At 43.3% G+C, this 22990-nt stretch overlaps 1 protein-coding gene and 2 non-coding genes across 3 annotated transcripts in view; 1 reads left to right on the forward strand and 2 right to left on the reverse strand.

The window, feature by feature from the left end:
- Nucleotides 1–437: 437 nt before the first annotated feature.
- Nucleotides 438–509, reverse strand: TRNAC-GCA. Its single transcript has one exon. It is a non-coding gene; the product is annotated as a tRNA-Cys (tRNA).
- Nucleotides 510–703: 194 nt separating this feature from the next.
- On the reverse strand, nt 704–775 carry TRNAC-GCA. Its single transcript has one exon. It is a non-coding gene; the product is annotated as a tRNA-Cys (tRNA).
- A 228-nt stretch (nt 776–1003) lies between these two features.
- Nucleotides 1004–22990, forward strand: part of LASP1 (LIM and SH3 protein 1) — a 60169-nt gene continuing 38182 nt past the window's right edge. Inside the window, exon 1 of the mRNA XM_044297153.1 lies at nt 1004–1258. Coding sequence (XP_044153088.1) covers nt 1190–1258 — 69 coding nt within the window. The 5' untranslated portion in view covers nt 1004–1189. The remainder of the gene's footprint in view (nt 1259–22990) is intronic.

Below are 22990 nucleotides of genomic sequence, written 5' to 3' on the forward strand. Positions count from 1 at the left end.
AGGCCCGTCACCTTCCCCACCACGCCCACTTTTTTAAACCTGGCGTGAGCGGGGAAAAGTCGCAGATTGCGGCACAAACTATATAGGTGTATTTCTGGTTAATAAATGACCCCCTAAACCCATAAATATATATATTTTTTCATCTATGTGAACGGAAAAAAGTTATGGCTGTAGGAAGATAAAAAACTAAAATGAAAAAAATAGAAAAGGTAGGGGTTAAAATTCTTGCATAAAACCTATTTAGAATCAGTACTGATGTGGTGAGCAGTCTGGTGGTTTCTTTGATGTTCACACCTATGCTGTAAAATTACAAAGATTGGGTACTGTGGACAGTACTGATTTGTTTCACTGCTCTATACATATCTAGATATCAGTGCAGTGACACAGTATATTATGTGTTCATTAATGATTACCAGCAGAAAAACAAAACATATTTGAGGGGGCACCCGGATTTGAACCAGGGACCTCTCGATCTGCAGTCGAATGCTCTACCACTGAGCTATACCCCCTCTGCATAGTGCCAATTGTTGCCATTGGCTCTGACAAGATTTAGTCCATCAGACCGGATATGGCTCTGTCATTGACAAATTGCTCCTGTAGTTTCTACACTTCATATAATGTAAACTATTATAATCCTGATTTCTCTACATTATGAACACATAGTAATCCTACATTAAAAAAAAGAAGAAAAAAAAAACTTTGAAGGGGGCACCCGGATTTGAACCAGGGACCTCTCGATCTGCAGTCGAATGCTCTACCACTGAGCTATACCCCCTCTGCATATTTGCCGTGGAATCAACCGTATAAGGCGGTACATAGTGACGTGTAATAGCGGAATGCGCTAACGTACATCCTCATGCACACTGTCTACACGTACAGGTGTCATAACACACAGTTTAGCGGCCATGTCGCACAGGAGCGCAGAGACCGTCGGCTTTCTTCTATTCCCTGACAACGGAAACGTGCGCGTTCCCGGACAGAACCGCCCCCTGTGTGCGCGCCCCCGGCACCCCCACCCTCCTCCTGTGTTTGTCACACGACAGCGCGGCAAAGAGACAGCAAGAGACTGCTGGGTTGATAGAGAGAGAGATAACGGGAGGAGAGCGGAGAGGGCAGGCATCCTGAGAGAAACTGTGACAGAAGCCCGGGAGATTGTAATCTATTGCTGTCACCCGTACGACCCGGCACCATGAACCCGAGCTGTGCCCGCTGCGGCAAGATTGTCTACCCGACTGAGAAAGTCAACTGCCTGGACAAGGTACTGCACATACCTCCCCGTACAGACGTACTGAACAGGTCTGCGGTACCGCCCGGCGCCGGGTGTGCTGCAGGACTGTGCGCTGGATATCGCGTGTGTGTGATGTGTGCACCACAGGGACAGAGTCCTCCATATAGATATACCTACACTATATACTGGAGATATACACCATATAGATATACCTACACTATATACTGGAGATGTACACCATATAGATATACCTACACTATATACTGGAGATATACACCATATAGATATACCTACACTATATACTGGAGATATACACCATATAGATATACCTACACTATATACTGGAGATATACACCATATAGATATACGTACACTATATATACTGGAGATATACACCATATAGATATACGTACACTATATACTGGAGATGTACACCATATAGATATACCTACACTATATACTGGAGATATACACCATATAGATATACCTACACTATATACTGGAGATGTACACCATATAGATATACCTACACTATATACTGGAGATGTACACCATATAGATATACCTACACTATATACTGGAGATATACACCATATAGATATACCTACACTATATACTGGAGATATACACCATATAGATATACCTACACTATATACTGGAGATATACACCATATAGATATACCTACACTATATACTGGAGATATACACCATATAGATATACCTACACTATATACTGGAGATATACACCATATAGATATACCTACACTATATACTGGAGATATACACCATATAGATATACCTACACTATATACTGGAGATATACACCATATAGATATACCTACACTATATACTGGAGATATACACCATATAGATATACCTACACTATATACTGGAGATATACACCATATAGATATACCTACACTATATACTGGAGATATACACCATATAGATATACCTACACTATATACTGGAGATATACACCATATAGATATACCTACACTATATACTGGAGATGTACCCCATATAGATATACGTACACTATATACTGGAGATGTACACCATATAGATATACGTACACTATATACTGGAGATGTACACCATATAGATATACGTACACTATATACTGGAGATGTACACCATATAGATATACCTACACTATATACTGGAGATGTACACCATATAGATATACCTACACTATATACTGGAGATATACCCCATATAGATATACGTACACTATATACTGGAGATGTACACCATATAGATATACGTACACTATATACTGTAGATGTACACCATATAGATATACCTACACTATATACTGGAGATATACACCATATAGATATACCTACACTATATACTGGAGATATACACCATATAGATATACCTACACTATATACTGGAGATGTACACCATATAGATATACGTACACTATATATACTGTAGATATACACCATATAGATATACGTACACCATATACTGGAGATGTACACCATATACTGGAGATGTACACCATATACTGGAGATGTACACCATATACTGGAGATGTACACCATATACTGGAGATGTACACCATATACTGGAGATGTACACCATATACTGGAGATGTACACCATATACTGGAGATGTACACCATATACTGGAGATGTACACCATATACTGGAGATGTACACCATATACTGGAGATGTACACCATATACTGGAGATGTACACCATATACTGGAGATGTACACCATATACTGGAGATGTACACCATATACTGGAGATAGTACACTATATACTGTAGATATACACTATATAGATATACGTACACTATATACTGTAGATGTACACCATATACTGGAGATGTACACTATACTGTAGATATACACCATATAGATATACGTACACTATGTACTGTAGATGTACACCATATAGATATATGTACACTATATACTAGAGATATACACCATATAGATATATGTACACTATATACTGTAGATGTACACCATATACTGTAGATGTACACCATATACTGTAGATGTACACCATATACTGTAGATGTACACTATATACTGTAGATGTATACTGTAGATGTACACTATATACTGTAGATGTACACATATACTGTAGATGTACACCATATAGATATACGTACACTATATACTGTAGATGTACACCATATAGATATATGTACACTATATACTGGAGATATACACCATATAGATATATGTACACTATATACTGTAGATATACACCATATAGATATACGTACACTATGTACTGTAGATGTACACCATATAGATATATGTACACTATATACTGGAGATATACACCATATAGATATATGTACACTATATACTGTAGATGTACACCATATAGATATACGTACACTATATACTGGAGATGTACACTATACTGTAGATATACACATATAGATATACGTACACTATGTACTGTAGATGTACACCATATAGATATATGTACACTATATACTAGAGATATACACCATATAGATATATGTACACTATATACTGTAGATTTACACCATATACTGTAGATGTACACCATATACTGTAGATGTACACCATATACTGTAGATGTACACTATATACTGTAGATGTATACTGTAGATGTACACTATATACTGTAGATGTACACATATACTGTAGATGTACACCATATAGATATACGTACACTATATACTGTAGATGTACACTATATACTGTAGATATACACCATATAGATATACGTACACTATGTACTGTAGATGTACACCATATAGATATATGTACACTATATACTGGAGATATACACCATATAGATATATGTACACTATATACTGTAGATATACACCATATAGATATACGTACACTATATACTGTAGATGTACACTATATACTGTAGATGTACACCATATACTGTAGATGTACACCATATAGATATATGTACACTATATACTGTAGTTATACACCATATACTGTAGATGTACACCATATACTGGAGATGTACACCATATAGATATACGTACACTATATACTGTAGATGTACACTATATAGATATGTGGACTATATATAATCAGTTAGATATGTACACTATATACATACGTACACCATATAGACGTGCACCATATAGATATATTTACACTATATACTGTAGATATACACCATATAGATATGTACTACATATATTATATACCAGTTAGCTATATGTACACCATATACTGTACATACGTACACTATATAGACATGCGCCATATTGATATATATACTCCATTTAGATATATGTACACTAGACATGTATAACATATATACATGATGTGCACACACTGCATGTTACCATGCTCCTTCACAGGTGCAAACCGCCATATCCTATAGTCCATGTACATTGTATATATCATGTATGTATATGTACACCATATAGGTATATGTACACTATATAGACATATACACATAATGTGCACACACTGACTATGCTCCACAGGCACATACCGCCATACATTGTATATATCATGTATGGATATATGTACACCATATATACATGATGTGCACAGGCACATACCGCCATACCATATAGTGCAGGGATGGCCAACCTGTGGCTCTCTAGCTGTTGCAAAACTATAAGTCCCAGCATGCCCACACTGCTTATAGCTATCAGTCTACAGCAAAGCATGGTGGGAGTTGTAGTTTTACAACAGCTGGAGAGCCACAGGTTGGCCATCCCTAGTGCGATCTACAACCTTTCTATAGGTGTGATACCTGCAGGCCTATTAGATCAGGAAACGACACCGCCAACCGAGACATCTTTGGGATATTTATTGGGCACTATCTGTCATGGCGGTGAAGATAGAATATGTGAGTCTGTATGTTTATCCAGTCAGTAAAAATGGGTAGAAAATGGCATCTTGCCCAAAGGTTTTATGGTCGCCTTCAGTGGGCGCCGTACTGTACGCGTTCTTGGTTCCCTGTGTTGTACATTGGCAGTCCTGTATACACCGTATAGGCGATGTACTGCGGTGCACACTCCCACTGATGGTTCGTTTAATTAACCTGATGTCTAATCACCTGAGATCCCATTACCCTAATAGGTGTCTTCAATTCATTTAGCAATGAATGTCCAATTACCGGATGACCGCGGGCAGCAGCTGTCGTCCTCACCCCCAGTCGTATGCCGCCCTGCTGTCATCTGGGAAGGCCACAGGTCTCTCCAGGTATCTGGTTACCTGCAGACCTATTATCCTGTACGCTACTACGTAATTCAGGGAATGGAGACTAAACGTCCGAGCTCACGTGGCTTCAGAACCAATGTTTCTTCCGGAGAATATTTATTTAGTGTATCCCCTATACACAGACAGGGTGTCCCTGGCACACAGCGGATTGATACACTGTCTGAACAATGGGCGCCTGTGTCCTCCTGGTGTCAGTTCCGTGCAGTACACAGGGTGGCAGGCTGCTGCCGGGTGGCGCACTTCCTGAGTCCTTCCTCTTTCTTAGGCCTGCGCCTTCTGCATCCCTCTAAGCTCGATTGGTAACGGCACAATGCCCCTCTATCTGAATATGCTTTCTGTGAGCGATGCCCCTCTCCTAGCCCCATGTGAATGATGGCTTCCGCCCTCCCCTCTCTAGCAGCCATGTATGCGGAAGTCAGACCATCCTGGCATCAGACGCACAACACTCATTTTCCCAGTATTAACTGTTTGATTGCCTGGCCGGCTAGATCCCTGTGTCTCGCTGCTGAGGAATGCCTCCCCTCCTCTAAAATACACTGATATAAGACCCCCAAATCTGCCGCAGTGTACTGCATGTCCCCTTACGTTGTGGAGCATTCCCAGCCATGAACCTTAATCCGTCATGTACTTGGGACTGAAGAAAACTTTTTGGCAATGTGGGTGGGGCTTGGCTATTGTAATGTCCGCTACTGGTCTACCTGTACATTCCTGGCTCACCTGAACTAGGCGGGTGCAGGGTGATCTCCAGTTTTGGACTGCTTGGGATTGTTGGAATTCTGTGTTTCTGGAGGGGGTTAAGTCAATTCACGGACCCCACCCTTTGCTGGGTTTGACCCTTGGAGTTCATTTTCCCAGGGCTAAAAAATCTTGCAGCAATCTCGCCTCCCCTCCCCCTGCTAAACGTCTCCTTTTGTGATTAGCTTCCGTTCATGTGAATAGAGACTTGTGCGTGTTTGTCTAAGCACACGTCTGATGTTGCATTTTCGTGTCTTCTTGAAGTCTCTTGTTCACGGGAAACCTGTTGCACAATAAGTTTCTTCTGGTTAATACTTGCTGGAGTCGGAATTCTTCAGGAGCCTCATGGGGGAGAGATGGGAAGACTGACTGGAGCGAGGGGCTGCACTGACAGCTGTTTTCCTGCTTCAGTCTATGGGGTTGCTTAGTTTCTCTCATGTATTGGGGCTTTATTCCCTCGATCGCTTGTTTATTGTACCGTCCGTCTGCTTCTCACGGCCATAATACGAGCAGACATAAGCATCTGTATTATGGCTGCAACCGCCAGACCCTGGCGGTTCTTGCATCACTATGGGGTAAGCCAAATTCGGATAAGTAGATATATAGGGGTAAGTTCGGTTATCATCACCGCAATCCAGATACTAAAATAAGGCCTCGTTCACGGTCTGCGTCTCTGTTTTTTGCTTTCCATGTGTCATCCGTATTTCATAGACACTACTAGGCTGAATATCAATTTCCAGGGCATATTTTAGCAATAAGGTCTCATGGACACGTTTTGTGGATCTGCAGTTTGCTGACCGCATAACGTGGTCGTGTGCATGACGCCTTATCATCTTTTTTTTACTCCACTTCTGGTCTTGTCTTCAAAAACTGCATTAAAAAAAAAAAACTAAATGTGTGACAGCACCTTAGGGAATGACCCCATAGTGTGGCGGTGTCATGCCCGCGGTTAGAGTACTGCAAGGCCGAATGTACCTCAGCGAACTGTAATTAAACTAACGAACATCGCACTGTTCAGGGTCTGTATTGTTAATGGCTGCGCGGTATGACCGTTCCGTGTGGTCGTACCTGTAGTAGTAGCAGCAATGATCTATAAGACATACCTGCACTACACAATCTGACCCGCTGACGTGGTGCCACACTCCTGCGCACTGGGTGATACAATTGCCATGGCAGTCATACCATGGAAATTATCGTGTACCAGTCCATATCTAAATTAGTGGTCCTGGGCATGGGGCGTTGCCACACAGTTGTACCACTCAGCGTGCAGGAGCGTAGCGCCATGCCAGATGATCAGATCACACGTGAAAACAAAAGTACAGGTGTGCTTCAAGGCAGAGGTGCACAACCTGCGCCCCCGTCTGGGCAGAGTAAGGCTACTTTCACACTGCCGTTTTGGTTTCCGTTTGTGAGATCCGTTCAGGGCTCTCGCAAGCGGTCCAAAACGGATCAGTTTGCATTCTGAATGGAAGAGGATCCGTTCAGAATGCATAAGTTCCATCTCCATTCCACTTTGGTTTTTGATCAGCGTTTTGATGTCCGTCTGACGAAACTGAGCCAAAAGTATCCGTCCTGACACACAATGTAAGTCAATGGGGACGGATCCGTTTTCACTGACACAATCTGGTACAATAGAAAATCCGTCTTGGCTATGTTAAAGATAATACAAACTGATCCGTTCTGAACGGATGCATGCGGTTGTATTATCTGAACGGATCCATCTGTGCAGATCCATGATGGATCCGCACCAAACGCGAGTGTAACCTAATACTTGTCTGTGAGTAGCTGCTCACATGTAGTTTCCATGTCAGGGAGAAGACGGCTGGCACACAGCTCAGGACCAGGGCGAAGGTTCTCATTTCTCCAGGTCATGGTTCATCAGTAGTAGTAAGGGAGAGTTCACATCACAGATCCATCAGAAGAACAGAAAAATAAAGAAAAAAAGGATCCTGTAAAAGAAAAAACATCAGTTATTATTTCAGACTGACAGAAATGGCTCAAGCGGATGCCAGATGTGCATAACTGATGCTCGGGATCCGTTTTCATTTTTTTTCTGTTCTTCTGACAGATCAGAAGAACTGAAAGATAATGGTGACGTGAACTTTCCCTAAGGGCTCATGCACACGACCGTATGTATTTTGTGGTTCGCAAAAAGCGGATTTGCAAAAAATCTGCATGACATCCGTGTGCATTCCGTATTTTGCTGAACGGAACAGCTTGCCCCTGGTAGAACAGTACTATCCTTGTCCGTAATGCGGACAATAATAGGACATGTTCTATTATCTTGCGGAACGGAAGTACGAACATACGGATACGGAATGCACACGGAGTAACTTCCTTTTTTTTTGAAGACCCATTGAAATGAATGGTTCCGTATACGGCCTGCCCAAAAAAAAAAACACGGAACGGACACGGAAAGAAAATAAGTTCATGTGCAAGAGGCCTAAGTCAGAACAACAGGACTTTTTCTTTAAGACGTTTCACTAGTCATTGACTCACTTTCTCATTTAGGATTTGTAAGGCCTCTTTCACACGGGCGTCATGTTTTTTGCCCGGATAAGAGGCGGGTGCGTTGCGGGAACATGCGCAATTTTTCTGCGCGAGTGCAAAACACTGTCATGCGTTTTGCACTCGCGTGAGAAAAATCGCGCATGTTTGGTACCCGAACTTCTTCACAGAAGTTCGGGCTTGGGATTGATGTTCTGAAGATTGTATTATTTTCCCTTATAACATGGTTATAAGGGAAAATAATAGCATTCTGACTACAGAATGCATAGTATAATAGTGCTGGAAGGGTTAAAAAAATAAAAAAGTTAACTCACCTTATCCTCTTGTTCGCGTAGTTCGTTCCCGGTCTGTAGTTTGCTAGCTGTGGGCTTGGGCTAAAGGACCTTTGATGACGTCAGATCACATGCACCAATCACATGGTCCATCACCGTGGTGATGGAGCATGTGATCTGACGTCATCAAAGGTCCTTTAGCCCAAGCCCACAGCTAGCAAACTACAGACCGGGAACGAACTACGCGAACAAGAGGATAAGGTGAGTTAACTTTTTTTATTTTTTTAACCCTTCCAGCACTATTATATTATGCATTCTGTAGTCAGAATGCTATTATTTTCCCTTATAACCATGTTATAAGGGAAAATAATACAGTGAATAGACTGTCACCTAGAACCCATGCGTGAAAATCGCACCGCATCCGCACTTGCTTGCGGATGCTTGCGATTTTCACGCAACCCCATTCACTTCTATGGGGCCTGCGTTGCGTGGATTATCGCAACGCACAAAGAGGAGCATGCTGCGATTTTCACGCAACTCATAAGTGATGCGTGAAAATCACCGCTCATGTGAACAGCCCCATAGAAATGAATGGGTCAGGATTCAGTGCGGGTGCAATGCGTTCAACTCGCGCATCGCACCCGCGCGGAATACTCGCTCGTGTGAAAGGGGCCTAAGTCGGATGACTACTGAGACGTCTTTTGCTTGTTCTTTGGGTGATCGGCAGCAGATCTACAGCGGCCTAGTATCTGTAACGACTGTTCGTAGTAATGTTCTTTCCTGATAATTGCCCCAACAATTGTATGGAGTAAATCCAGCTTTACGGTCCACTTCTCTGTTCTAGTCATTATATGATTCTGTCTTGTTTGTGGCTAAAAGAGCCTGAAAAAAGGCACCAAAACCGTGAGATCACAGGCTTTGGAGACGTCCACATGTCTATTGATTTTCTGTGGATTTTACCCTCTGTATTTTAAAGGGAGAAATTTGCAGTGGAAATCTGCGGTCACGTGGAGTGGATTTTAAATTTGCATCGCTGGTCAGTATGAGGAGTTCTTACAGCGTGTGGATGACATTTGTGTTAATCTCCTCCGCTTTAGGGTCCGTTCACACGTCCGGATCCGTCCCGCAAATTTGCGGAACGGGGGCGGACCCATTCATTTTCAATGTCCGCAACTGTGGACAAGAAAAGGCATTTTCTATTAAAGTGCCGGCGATGTGCGGTCCGCGGAATGCACATTGCCGGTGTCCATTTTTTGCGGATCTGAAAAACACATACAGACGTGTGAATGTACCGTAACTGCTACAGTAAAACGTATCAGATCCTCAGTGCTTGTTACATGTAGCCATATACTAAATCCACAGCATGTCAATTTAGGGCGGATTCACATGACCGTGGTCGGCCCTCCGACCCCACCTGACTGTATCATAGTCATTTACGATAGTTCATCATCATCATGTGAGTATAGTAGATCAGCGATGACATATGAACTGACTGTATCATCAGTCACTATGATGTAGTCAGTTTGGGTCAGGGGAGATGCAGCCAACACACGGACCATGTTTCCCGGGCCAATCGTGGTTTTGTGAATTGCCCTTTATATTGTGGATTTCACTCTTCGCTGTGCATAGGGTGAAATCTGTGGAAAACCTGCACATGTAGCTCGATGTTACCACTCTTTCAAGTCCAATATATGCTCCATGTGGCTGGACCCTTAAGGGGTTGCCTCCCTTCAGCCAATGGTGTTTATCATGTAGAGAAAGTTAACACAAGCTATTTACTAATGTATTGTAATTGTCAATATTGCCTCCTTTGCAGGCTGGATTCATTTTTCTATCACATGATACACTGCTCGTACACAGGGGTTACGGCCACCGCATCAGCGCAGATACAAGGTATTCGGGAAGGGAGCTGCTGCGCATGCGTTTCACCAGAGAGACGAGCGCTTTATTTTTTTATAGTGTGCAAGCACGACCACTGCTCCTGGATTACATGGTAGTCAATAACCCCTGGATATAAGCAATGTATAATGAGATGGAAGCAAAGGAGGCAATATAGACAATCACCATAGATTAGTAAGCGCCTTGTATTAACTTTGTCTACATGATAAATGGTGTTTGCGTTTTTTGCGGTTATATATATATATATATATCCTTTATGTTGTCGTTGTTATATTGTAGTTTTTACATGTGCTGACCCCAGGTGGCCTAAAGGACCACTCCAGTATCAGAACCATCACCTTATAGCCTACAGTGAAGATGAATCTCCAGAGGTAGGACGGGTCTGTAGTACTGCTTCAGATACCATACAGGGGACAGAATCGCTGAGGGCAATTCACATTGACTTGTCACCTGCCACCTCTCCTGACATGTCTGTTTTAGTTTGAATATTTGTATTCTGCATGAAATAACATATTTGACCATCTTTTCTTATAACAATGCACTGTAGCTGTAATGCACTCTTCTATTCCTGCTGCAAATGTATGAATGACTTGACAGCTGGATGCAACCATTCCTCTTGTGTAGTGGGGGTATCTCCATACAGTCGGACTGCACTGATTGGACATTGCCAGAATGTGCACAGGTCACGCCCCCAACTGGTAAGACCCAGCTGTCAATATAGTTTTAGATTTCTTGTAGGCATAACAGAGGAACAGGACAAATATGCTGCAGAATAGTTCAGTAGTAAATACAGTTTTTTTTTTTTAAATAAAACCGATACAGTCAGGTCCATAAATATTGGGACATCGACACAATAATACCATTTTTGCCTCTATACACCACCACAATGGATTTTAAATTTTAACAAACAAGATGTGCTTTAACTGCAGACTGTCAGCTATAATTTGAGGGTATTTACATCTAAATCAGGTGAACAGTGTAGGAATTACAGCAGTTTGCATATGTGCCTCCCACTTGTTAAGGGACCAAAAGTAATGGGACAATTGGCTTCTCAGCTGTTCCATGGCCAGGTGTGTGTTATTCCCTCATTATCCCAATTACAATGAGCAGATAAAAGGTCCAGAGTTCATTTCAAGTGTGCTATTTGCATTTGGAATCTGTTGCTGTCAACTCTCAAGATGAGATCCAAAGAGCTGTCCCTATCGGTGAAGCAAGCCATCATTAGGCTGAAAAAACTAAACCCATCAGAGAGATAGCAAAAACATTAGGCGTGGGCAAAACAACTGTTTGGAACATTCTTAAAAAGAAGGAATGCATCGGTGAGCTCAGCAACACCAAAAGACCCGGAAGACCACGGAAAACAGCTGTGGTGGATGACCGAAGAATTCTTTCCCTGGTGAAGAAAACACCCTTCACAACAGTTGGCCAGATCAAGAACACTCGCCAGGAGGTAGGTGTATGTGTGTCAAAGTCAACAATCATGAGAAGACTTCACCAGAGTGAATACAGAGGGTTCACCACAAGATGTAAACCATTGGTGAGCCTCAAAAACAGGAAGGCCAGATTAGAGTTTGCCAGTTTTGGAACAACATCCTATGGACAGATGAGACCAAGATCAACTTGTACCAGAGTGATGAGAAGAGTATGGAGAAGGAAAGGAACTGCTCATGATCCTAAGCATACTACCTCATCAGTGAAGCATGGTGGTGGTAGTGTCATGGCGTGGGCATGTATGGCTGCCAATGGAACTGGTTCTCTTGTATTTATTGATGATCTGACTGCTGACGAAAGCAGCAGGATGAATTCTGAAGTGTTTCAGGCAATATTATCTGCTCACATTCAGCCAAATGCTTTAGAACTCATTGGACGGTGCTTCACAGTGCAGATGGACAATGACCCAAAGCATACTGCAAAAGCAACCAAAGAGTTTTTTAAGGGAAAGAAGTGGAAGGTTTTGCAATGGCCAAGTCAATCACCTGACCTGAATCCGATTGAGCATGCATTTCACTTGCTGAAGACAAAACTGAAGGGAAAATGCCCCAAGAACAAGCAGGAACTGAAGACTGTTGCAGTAGAGGCCTGGCAGAGCATCACCAGGGATGAAACCCAGCGTCTGGTGATGTCTATGCGTTCCAGACTTCAGGCTGTAATTGACTGCAAAGGATTTGCAACCAAGTATTAAAAAGTGATAGTTCGATTTATGATCTTTATTCTGTTCCATTACTTTTGGTCCCGTAACAAGTGGGAGGCACATATGCAAACTGTTGTAATTCCTACACCGTTCACCGGATTTGGATGTAAATTCAAAATCCATTGTGGTGGTGTATAGAGCCAAAAATGTTAGAATTGTGTTGTGTCGATGTCCCAATATTTATGGACCTGACTGTATATTGGGCCAGTATAATGTCTGAATAAAATAATATCACAATAGATTGCTTGCCTCAAGTATACGGCTATATTGTGGATCCATAATAGCCTGCATTTGCCTGCTTGGTCGTATTCTTGCCCTGCAGTATAGTGGCCAGAAGCTACCTGGCTATAGAGTGTTGCCATGTCCATGTACCGTGCATGGTGGGTGGCACATGTGGCTTTGGCTCTGTATTGTAGACCTGAAGGAATTCTGTGTGTCTCTTTATGGTTCCTCTATAATTTGACATAAGATACTTTCTGCTACAGGACCCCAGAGACAAAAATAAAAACCCGCTTGGCATACTCAATGGGACTATAGCATCATAACCAGCGGCGCTCCTGAGGACCAGCCCTGTGTCTGCTTTTGTGAGCCACGCATTGTATACCGCCATATACGCAGCAGCTGCAGTTATAGGTATTGTATGTGTTTGTGATTGGTGTTAAACACCTCTGCATTAGACCTCAACTACACGGCCGTTGCAATTTGAATGGGTCGGTGATCCGTCCCACCGCAAAAAAATAGAACATGTTCTATTTTTTTGCGTTGCGGAGGCACGGACAGAAACACCACGGAAGCACTCCGTAGTGCTTCTGTGGGGTTCCGTGCCTTCGTTCCGCACCTCAGCTCCAGATTGAGGACCCATTCAAGTTAATGGGACTGGATCCGTGATGCGCGGAGCACACGGCCGGTGCCCGAATATTGCGGACCCGCTGTTTGCGGGCCACAATATGGCCGGGCAACGGGCATGTGCATGAGGCCTTAGTTTTTAGGGAGTTTTCTCGAGAACAGGTCCAAGTTCAACAGTTTTCTAATCTCCTTGATACACAGACGGCTGTGCCAGGTGGTTGAATTCATTTTGCCAGTACTTGCAGTGGGGCGTTGTATTGGTGCCCTAGCACGTGCCAGCACAATGATCCCATAGAGGCGCTGGTGTAAATTCGTCACTCAACCAGCAGGACCATAAACGGGAGGTAGCCTTCACTGAATGGCCATATATACATTCAGCATGCCCAAATTTTTAAAGCTGGCCATACGTGTGATAGAAAAGACGAGCAAACCTGCAGACTGGATTACCTTTCATGGGGAGCGGGTGTAGTAGGAGGGCATGTTGGATTCCACCTTGCCCTATCCTTTCTTTCTACAGAACAGAGGTCTTAGGCTACTTTCACACCTGCGTTGGGTGCAGATCCGTCTGGTATCTGCACAGACGGATCCGCACCTATAATGCAAACGCTTAGATCCGTTCAGAACGGATCCGTTTGCATTACCATGAACAAAAAAAAAATGCTATCGTTCAAGATAATGCAAACGGATCCGTTTTGACTTACATTGAAAGTCAATGGGGGACGGATTCATTTGAAAATTGAGCCATATTGTGTCCACTTCAAACAGATCCGTCCCCATTGACTTACATTGTAAGTCTGGACGGATCCGTTTGCCTCCGCACGGCCAGGCGGACACCCGAACGCTGCAAGCTGCGTTCGGGTGTCCGCCTGCTGAGCGGAGCGGAGGACAGACGGTGCCAGACTGATGCATTCTGAGCGGATCCGCATCCACTCAGAATGCATTAGGGCTGTACGGATGCGTTCGGGGCCGCTTGTGAGCCCCTTCAAACGGAGCTCACAAGCGGATCCCTAGTGTGAAAGTAGCCTTATTCCCTTTCGTCATTCTTCCCTTTTACAAGGCCTGCATTCAGTGTCGGGGCCACATGCAGCCGGGTGACCTTTTACATGAATGTAGGGAGGGGGCAGAGGCTGAATAATGGCCAAAAACATTTTGACATTTAAAAAAGTAAACCATATAATAAAAGGAAGAAAATACATAGATATGATCTATGCTTTCATATGTATCCATACATAGCCCGTTTCTAGTGTCTATTGTGATAGAAAAATGAATTCAGACAGCAAAGGAAGCAATATGGACAATCACAATACATTAGTAAGTGCCTTGTATTAACTTTCTCTTCATAATAAATGCTTTTTGCTGAAGTGACACAACCCCTTTAATCTACACTGCTGTAACCTGTAGTTTTACCACTTCTGCTGAGTTACAGGTCATGGATCTAGAGCGATGGGTTTCCTATTTTCACCCATTAGACTTATTATAAAGTTGTAAACCTTTTCGCAATCTCCAGTAAAGTGGCGATGTAGAAAGTGGAGTAACATCTCAAGACAGAAGTGTTAGGTTCCTGTTACAGGGCCCGATGTGTCAGGCAATTATCAGGAATGAAGCTGATGTTTTACATGCAGTGATCGCTTGTCCCCATAGAGAATCATTGCTCCTGGACAGCAGATCCCTTGTTCAGCGAGTTTTCCATCCGGATGCGTGTTGTAAATGGATAGCATCCGGACTTATTCCTGACCTGTGGATTTTAATGAATATGTGCACATGAACTAATACTGATGACCTGTCCTCCGGACCCCCGTCGATCAGCTGTTTGAGAAGGCATCGGAGCTCGCAGTAGCGCCACGACCTCATAGCTTTTTCTAGGCCATGTGATGTCACGTTGATCAGTCACATGGCCTTGGTGCAGCTCAGCCCCATTGAAGTGAATGGGGGTAAGCACGATACCAAGCACAGGCACTATACAGTGTACGGCACTGTGCTTGGCGAGCACGGAGAAGGTTGCGGCACTCGCAGGACTGCTGGTGGCTTCTCAAGCAGCTGGTTGGCTGGGGTCCTGGGTGTCTGATCCCTGCACACATTGCTGATTCTCGTGCAGCAAAAACAGCAGCATAAGTTCCAGCGAAGTGAATTCGATTTGACAAATTCACGTACACTTTGCTTGTGAGGAAATTGGCCGGCTGTGTGGATTTTGAAATCCACAGCATGTCAATTCTTTGTGCAATCATTTTTTTGGGGCGGGTTTCATCCTTTTCATTGCAAGGGTTAGATGTGCAGAAAATCTGCATCAAAACTGCAAGTAACACATGAAGCACACAGAAATACACCCATGTGCAGGTAACCTTGGACTTGAAGGGGTATTTTAGTTTTTTGAAGTTATCCCCAATCCAAAGGATTCAGATGGGCTGCAGCGAGTACGGAGACCCCAGCAGTAGGACCCCCACAGATCTAATAGTTATCCCCTATCCTGTGGATAGGGAATAACTTCAAATCACCAGAATACCCCTTTAAAAGATGTACCTGATCTATCAAACATTGTTTGACATTTAATAAATTGAATACAAATTGCGACAAGGCAGACTCCTGCAAAATTCCTCATGATAAGGCCTCATGCACACGACCGTTTTTCTGGTCCGCATCTGAATCGCAGGGTGCGGACCCGTTCACTTCAATGGGGCCAGAAAAGATGCGGACAGCCGTTCCACGGCCCCGCAAAAAAAAAAAAATATATATAATGTGTCCTATTCTTGTCCGTTTTGCGGACAAGAATAGGCATTTCTACAATGGGCCACCTGTTCTGTTCCACAAATTGGGGAAGGCACACGGGCGGCTTCCGTGTTTTGCGGACCACAAAAAACGGAATGGTCATGAGGCCTAAATCTCCCCTTTCTTTGGGGGGGGGGGGGGGGCAGGCCTTTTTACTTGCTTCACACCCTAAACATGCTTTCTTTTTTTACAAAAATGCAGCCATGCAATGCAAAAAAAAAAAAGCCATGCAGAAACTCTTTTGAAGTTACTGTACTTTAATAATTCACTATAGACACAACACCAAAAAGAAAACAAGTTGACACATTTTAAGAATTCATTGCGAGTAGTAAAGGACTACTGCGTCCCTACCTTCTGTTCCTGTCTGTTGATGAAAGAGAAGGGGGTGACTGGTATTACTGCATCAGATCTGAATGGTCATGCGGTGATACGTTGGAGGTGAGGTCATGTACTGATGAGGGGTTTTTCCTTAGTCTCAGTTCTCACAGAGGTCATTCTTCCATGCTGTGGGTTTCTGGTGCATCTTACAGAATCTCATAGTCTGTTCCACCAACCTGATTGATTCCATTATAGGGCCTCTTTCTGTGATGACAGGACGGTCAGTGTCGCGTCCGTGAAGATGTCTGCGAATCGTCGGTAGTTTGCCCTTCGTGTGTCGTCCATATTCCACGTGCACTGCTCGGCTGAAGATTAATGTCCAGAGCATCTCCTACAAATGGTCAGTGAAAACACAGATGCCATCCATCTTCTGTCCTTGGTTTTCACAGACCTTAGGCCTCTTTCACAAGGGCGCGGGTGCAATGCGTCACGTGAACGCATTGCACCCGCACTGAATCCGGACCCATTCATTTCTATGGGGCTGTGCAGATGAGCGGTGAGTTTCACGCATCACTTGTGCGTTGCGTGAAAATCTCAGCATGCTTTATATTGTGTGTTTTTCACGCAACGCAGACCCCATAGAAGTGAACGGGGCTGCGTGAAAATCGCCAAGTGCGGATGCGGTGCGATTTTCACGCATGGTTGCTAGGAGACGATCGGCATGGGGACCTGATCTTTATTATTTTCCCTTATAACATGGTTATAAGGGAAAATGATAGCACTCTTAATACAGAATGCTAAGTAAATTAGGGATGGAGGGCTTAAAAAAAAAAAAAAAAAACTAAATGATTAAACTCGCCTTATCCACTTGTTCGCGCTGCCCAGCTTTTCTTCTTCTTTGATGACCTGGGAGAAAAGAACCTTTGGTGACGTCACTTCGCACATCACATGATTCATCACCACAGTGCACAGTGACATCACCAAAGGTCCTTTTCTCCCAGGTCATCAAAGAAGAAGAGAAGTCGGGCTGTGCGAACAAGTGGATAAGGTGAGTTTAATTATTTTAACCCCTCCATCCCTAATTTACTTAGCATTCTGTATTAAGAATGTTATAAGGTAAAATAGTAAAATTTACAGAACACCGATCCCAAACCCAAACTTCTGTGAAGAAGTTCGGGTCTGGGTACCAAACATGCCGCATTAAAACGCTTTGCTCTCACGCGGAAAAATCTTGCATTTTTCAGCAACGCACCTGCATCCTATCGGGCCCTCACAAGTGACACCCATGTGAAAGAAGCCTTAGACTTCAGGGGGCCTGTTTGGTCTACATCACAGACCAGAGCAGTGTACTGATGTAGGAATAAACACATTAAAGTCAATGGACCACGTGCCGTCCGTTGAGAATATGGACATCACATGTAGATATACTGAGGTATGAAATATACTGGATCTAGGGTCTGCAATATCGTTCATATCTTATGGATTTCTTAAAAAAATGGAGAGCCTTAGGTGGAAATAGAATATCGGACATTTTATTACTTGTGGGACATGGCAAAGCTATTCTATGTAACTGAAATGTGTTTCCCTTCCGCCAGGTACATCCTACAACTATAGTAGATATTGTGCGACATGGAAGGGATTGAATCCCTTCCATGTCACACAATATCATTATCTACTATAGTAGATGTACCTGGCGGCGGTCTCCAAAGTTTGCTTGTAAATGCTGACTTTATAACTGTTGTCCTCTTGTGTGTCAGGCCGACTGTTAGGGTGGTGGCAGTCATTATTTTACAGTACGGATCGCTGCATTGTACTGTGTAATGTGACTGGACAGGGAATAATAGCTCTCTGCTTCTCTGACCTGGAAAGAGTCCTCTGCAAAGGCACATGGGTATGCGGTTCATGTCCACTCAGCCGATCCAAGGCTTAGGCACATGGGTATACTCTTCATATACACTCAGCCGATCCAAGGCTTAGGCACATGGGTATACTCTTCATATACACTCAACCGATCCAAGGCTTAGGCACATGGGTATGCGGTTCATGTCCACTCAGCCGATCCAACGCTTAGGCACATGGGTATACTCTTCATGTCCACTCACCCGATCCAAGGCTTAGGCACATGGGTATACTCTTCATATACACTCACCCGATCCAAGGCTTAGGCACATGGGTATGCGGTTCATGTCCACTCAGCCGATCCAAGGCTTAGGCACATGGGTATGCGGTTCATGTCCACTTCAGCCGATCCAAGGCTTAGGCACATCGGTATACTCTTCATATACACTCACCCGATCCAAGGCTTAGGCACATGGGTATACTCTTTATATACACTCAGCCGATCCAAGGCTTGGGCACATGGGTATACTCTTCATATACACTCAGCCGATCCAAGGCTTGGGCACATGGGTATACTCCTTCATATACACTCAGCCGATCCAAGGCTTGGGCACATGGGTATACTCCTTCATATACACTCAGCCGATCCAAGGCTTGGGCACTTGGGTATACTCCTTCATATACACTCAGCCGATCCAAGGCTTTGGCACATGGGTATACTCCTTCATATACACTCAGCCGATCCAAGGCTTTGACACATGGGTATACTCTTCATATACACTCAGCCGATCCAAGGCTTTGGCACATGGGTATACTCTTCATATACACTCAGCCGATCCAAGTCTTTGGCACATGCACACGGTCATTATACAGGGAGTGCAGAATTATTAGGCAAGTTGTATTTTTGAGGATCAATTTTATTATTGAACAACAACCATGTTCTCAATGAACCCAAAAAACTCATTAATATCAAAGCTGAATATTTTTGAAAGTAGTTTTTAGTTTGTTTTTAGTTTTAGCTATTTTAGGGGAATATCTGTGTGTGCAGGTGACTATTACTGTACATAATTATTAGGCAACTTAACAACAAACAAATATATACCCATTTCAATTATTTATTTTTACCAGTGAAACCAATATAACATCTCAACATTCACAAATATACATTTCTGACATTCAAAAACAAAACAAAACAAAAACAAATCAGTGACCAATATAGCCACCTTTCTTTGCAAGGACACTCAAAAGCCTGCCATCCATGGATTCTGTCAGTGTTTTGATCTGTTCACCATCAACATTGCGTGCAGCAGCAACCACAGCCTCCCAGACACTGTTCAGAGAGGTGTACCGTTTTCCCTCCTTGTAAATCTCACATTTGATGATGGACCACAGGTTCTCAATGGGGTTCAGATCAGGTGAACAAGGAGGCCATGTCATTAGATTTTCTTCTTTTATACCCTTTCTTGCCAGCCACGTTGTGGAGTACTTGGACGCGTGTGATGGAGCATTGTCCTGCATGAAAATCATGTTTTTCTTACCTTGCAGACTTCTTCCTGTACCACTGCTTGAAGAAGGTGTCTTCCAGAAACTGGCAGTATGACTGGGAGTTGAGCTTGACTCCATCCTCAACCCAAAAAGGCCCCACAAGCTCATCTTTGATGATACCAGCCCAAACCAGTACTCCACCTCCACCTTGCTGGCGTCTGAGTCGGACCGGAGCTCTCTGCCCTTTACCAATCCAGCCACGGGCCCATCCATCTGGCCCATCAAGATTCACTCTCATTTCATCAGTCCATAAAACCTTAGAAAAATCAGTCTTGAGATATTTCTTGGCCCAGTCTTGACGTTTCAGCTTGTGTGTCTTGTTCAGTGGTGGTCGTCTTTCAGCCTTTCTTACCTTGGCCATGTCTCTGAGTATTGCACACCTTGTGCTTTTGGGCACTCCAGTGATGTTGCAGCTCTGAAATATGGCCAAACTGGTGGCAAGTGGCATCTTGGCAGCTGCACGCTTGACTTTTCTCAGTTCATGGGCAGTTATTTTGCGCCTTGGTTTTTCCACACGCTTCTTGTGACCCTGTTGACTATTTTGAATGAAACGCTTGATTGTTCAATGATCACGCTTCAGAAGCTTTGCAATTTTAAGAGTGCTGCATCCCTCTGCAAGATATCTCACTATTTTTGACGTTTCTGAGCCTGTCAAGTCCTTCTTTTGACCCATTTTGCCAAAGGAAAGGAAGTTGCCTAACAATTGTGCACACCTGATATAGGGTGTTGATGTCATTAGACCACACCCCTTCTCATTACAGAGATGCACATCACCTAATATGCTTAATTGGTAGCAGGCTTTCGAGCCTATACAGCTTGGAGTAAGACAACATGCATAAAGAGGATGATGTGGTCAAAATACTCATTTGCCTAATAATTCTGCACGTAGTGTAGGTATTAGCTTTGCCTGAATTGGTTATATACCATTTTCTTCTATCTGACGGTGATTTTTAAAAAATGAAAGTACAGTGTTTTTTCCTCAAGGGTTCATACAGAATCCATATATTATTTATATGGCACGTGTTGTATTCTGTATTACGGAGATATCCTCACCTAGATGCATTGCTTGTAGAGAAGAATACAGTAATGTACAGGGACCATACCATGGACCCTGTAGGGACCTGTGGCACAGTATGGGGTCCATGCACACAGATTTCTCTATGTGCTAATGTGAGATTCTTCAAGAATCTCCATTCATACATCATATATAAGCACCCTGTTATGGTCCATACAAAATGTGCTTGGTTCATAAAACATATTTTCACCAGTTGGACTGATGCCATGTTAGTTAGGAACTACCCATTTACACTCCAAAGTATTTTGTCAGTATTTCCCATTTGTACCAAAATAAACAGATTATCTGACAGATTTCCTGACCAATCATTGGTCAGATGGCCATATACACACAGGGATCTTTTGTTATATACACCAGCTATTGGTCTGATTGGACAGAAATTGGTCAGATAATCTGTTGGTGTAATACAGCTCTAAGGCAGCCCATATACATCGTACTACTGTGAGCAGATCCCAACTTGTCTTTGGGATCTGTTGACATTCCCCCTCCACGCTCCGTGCAGTGGGTCCATTAGGTGACCGAAATGTATATTGATGGGGGCAGGGCTGATAACTGTCGATCTGCAGATAAATCTCCATAATCCTGATTCTACAGATTGTATTGCAAACAAGGACCCCTCCAAAAAAATAAAATGGTCAGTCGTCTCATAAGAATGTGGTGTATGCATTATATACTGTTACCTGTACGCCCGTTGTGGCTGCTCTACAGACAAGTAGACCATTGTGCCGCCGCTGACCAACATCTGATAGGCGTTTCTGATAAAATTTGCAAATACAAAGGTCGTTCTCTCTGATTCATTTGCTTATCAGACTGTCAGCACTGAAATGGCTTTCATTTTCTCAATGCTATCATTTTTCCAGTCGTGCCGAGAAGTGGTTATTGTTGCTGACCATATGGGCTTATTCAGACGAGTGATGTTTTCTATTCATTTGCAATTGGTATGATTTGTGACTGCTCGCCATTCCTCCGTATAGCATGCATTTATCGTGTCTGTAAAAAAAGAAAAAGAAAGAAAAATGTCTACCCGTTGTTTCTTAGCAACCATCCGTGAACAACGCACCGCACGTGGTTGGCGGACTTGTGCTGTTTTTGACACACCCATTGACTTGAATGGGTGAGTCTAGTGTGAAAATTGGACTACAATAGTGCTCGGTTTGATTTTTCTCTGTACGGACTGATGGTCCACGAAGAAAACTGGACATCTGAATTGCATTGACTTTAATGTGCCGGCATTCAGTCCGTGTGCTGGCTGTCCTACAGTCAGACAGCACACGGACATCAGAATTGCTCATCTGAATGAGCGGCAGATTAGTTGCAGAAATTCCGGCCACTATGACATTCATCTGGTTTGGGCTTGCAGAAATCCAAATGTGCCGCATGTGACTATACCCTAGCATTTAACAATTCTGCGGTACCAATAGATCGTTCAGGATCTTAAGGAGGTTCTCCGGGAATTATTTAAAATGGCTGCCAGCAGCCTGTCCTAGAATACGAGAAGGACTGGTTACCACCACTTGACTTGAAGAGCTGCATGGGGGGGGGGGGGGGATCCAGTGAGGCCTTACT

This window comes from Bufo gargarizans, chromosome 6 (assembly GCF_014858855.1).
Source record: "Bufo gargarizans isolate SCDJY-AF-19 chromosome 6, ASM1485885v1, whole genome shotgun sequence".
NCBI classification, from domain to species: domain Eukaryota; kingdom Metazoa; phylum Chordata; class Amphibia; order Anura; family Bufonidae; genus Bufo; species Bufo gargarizans.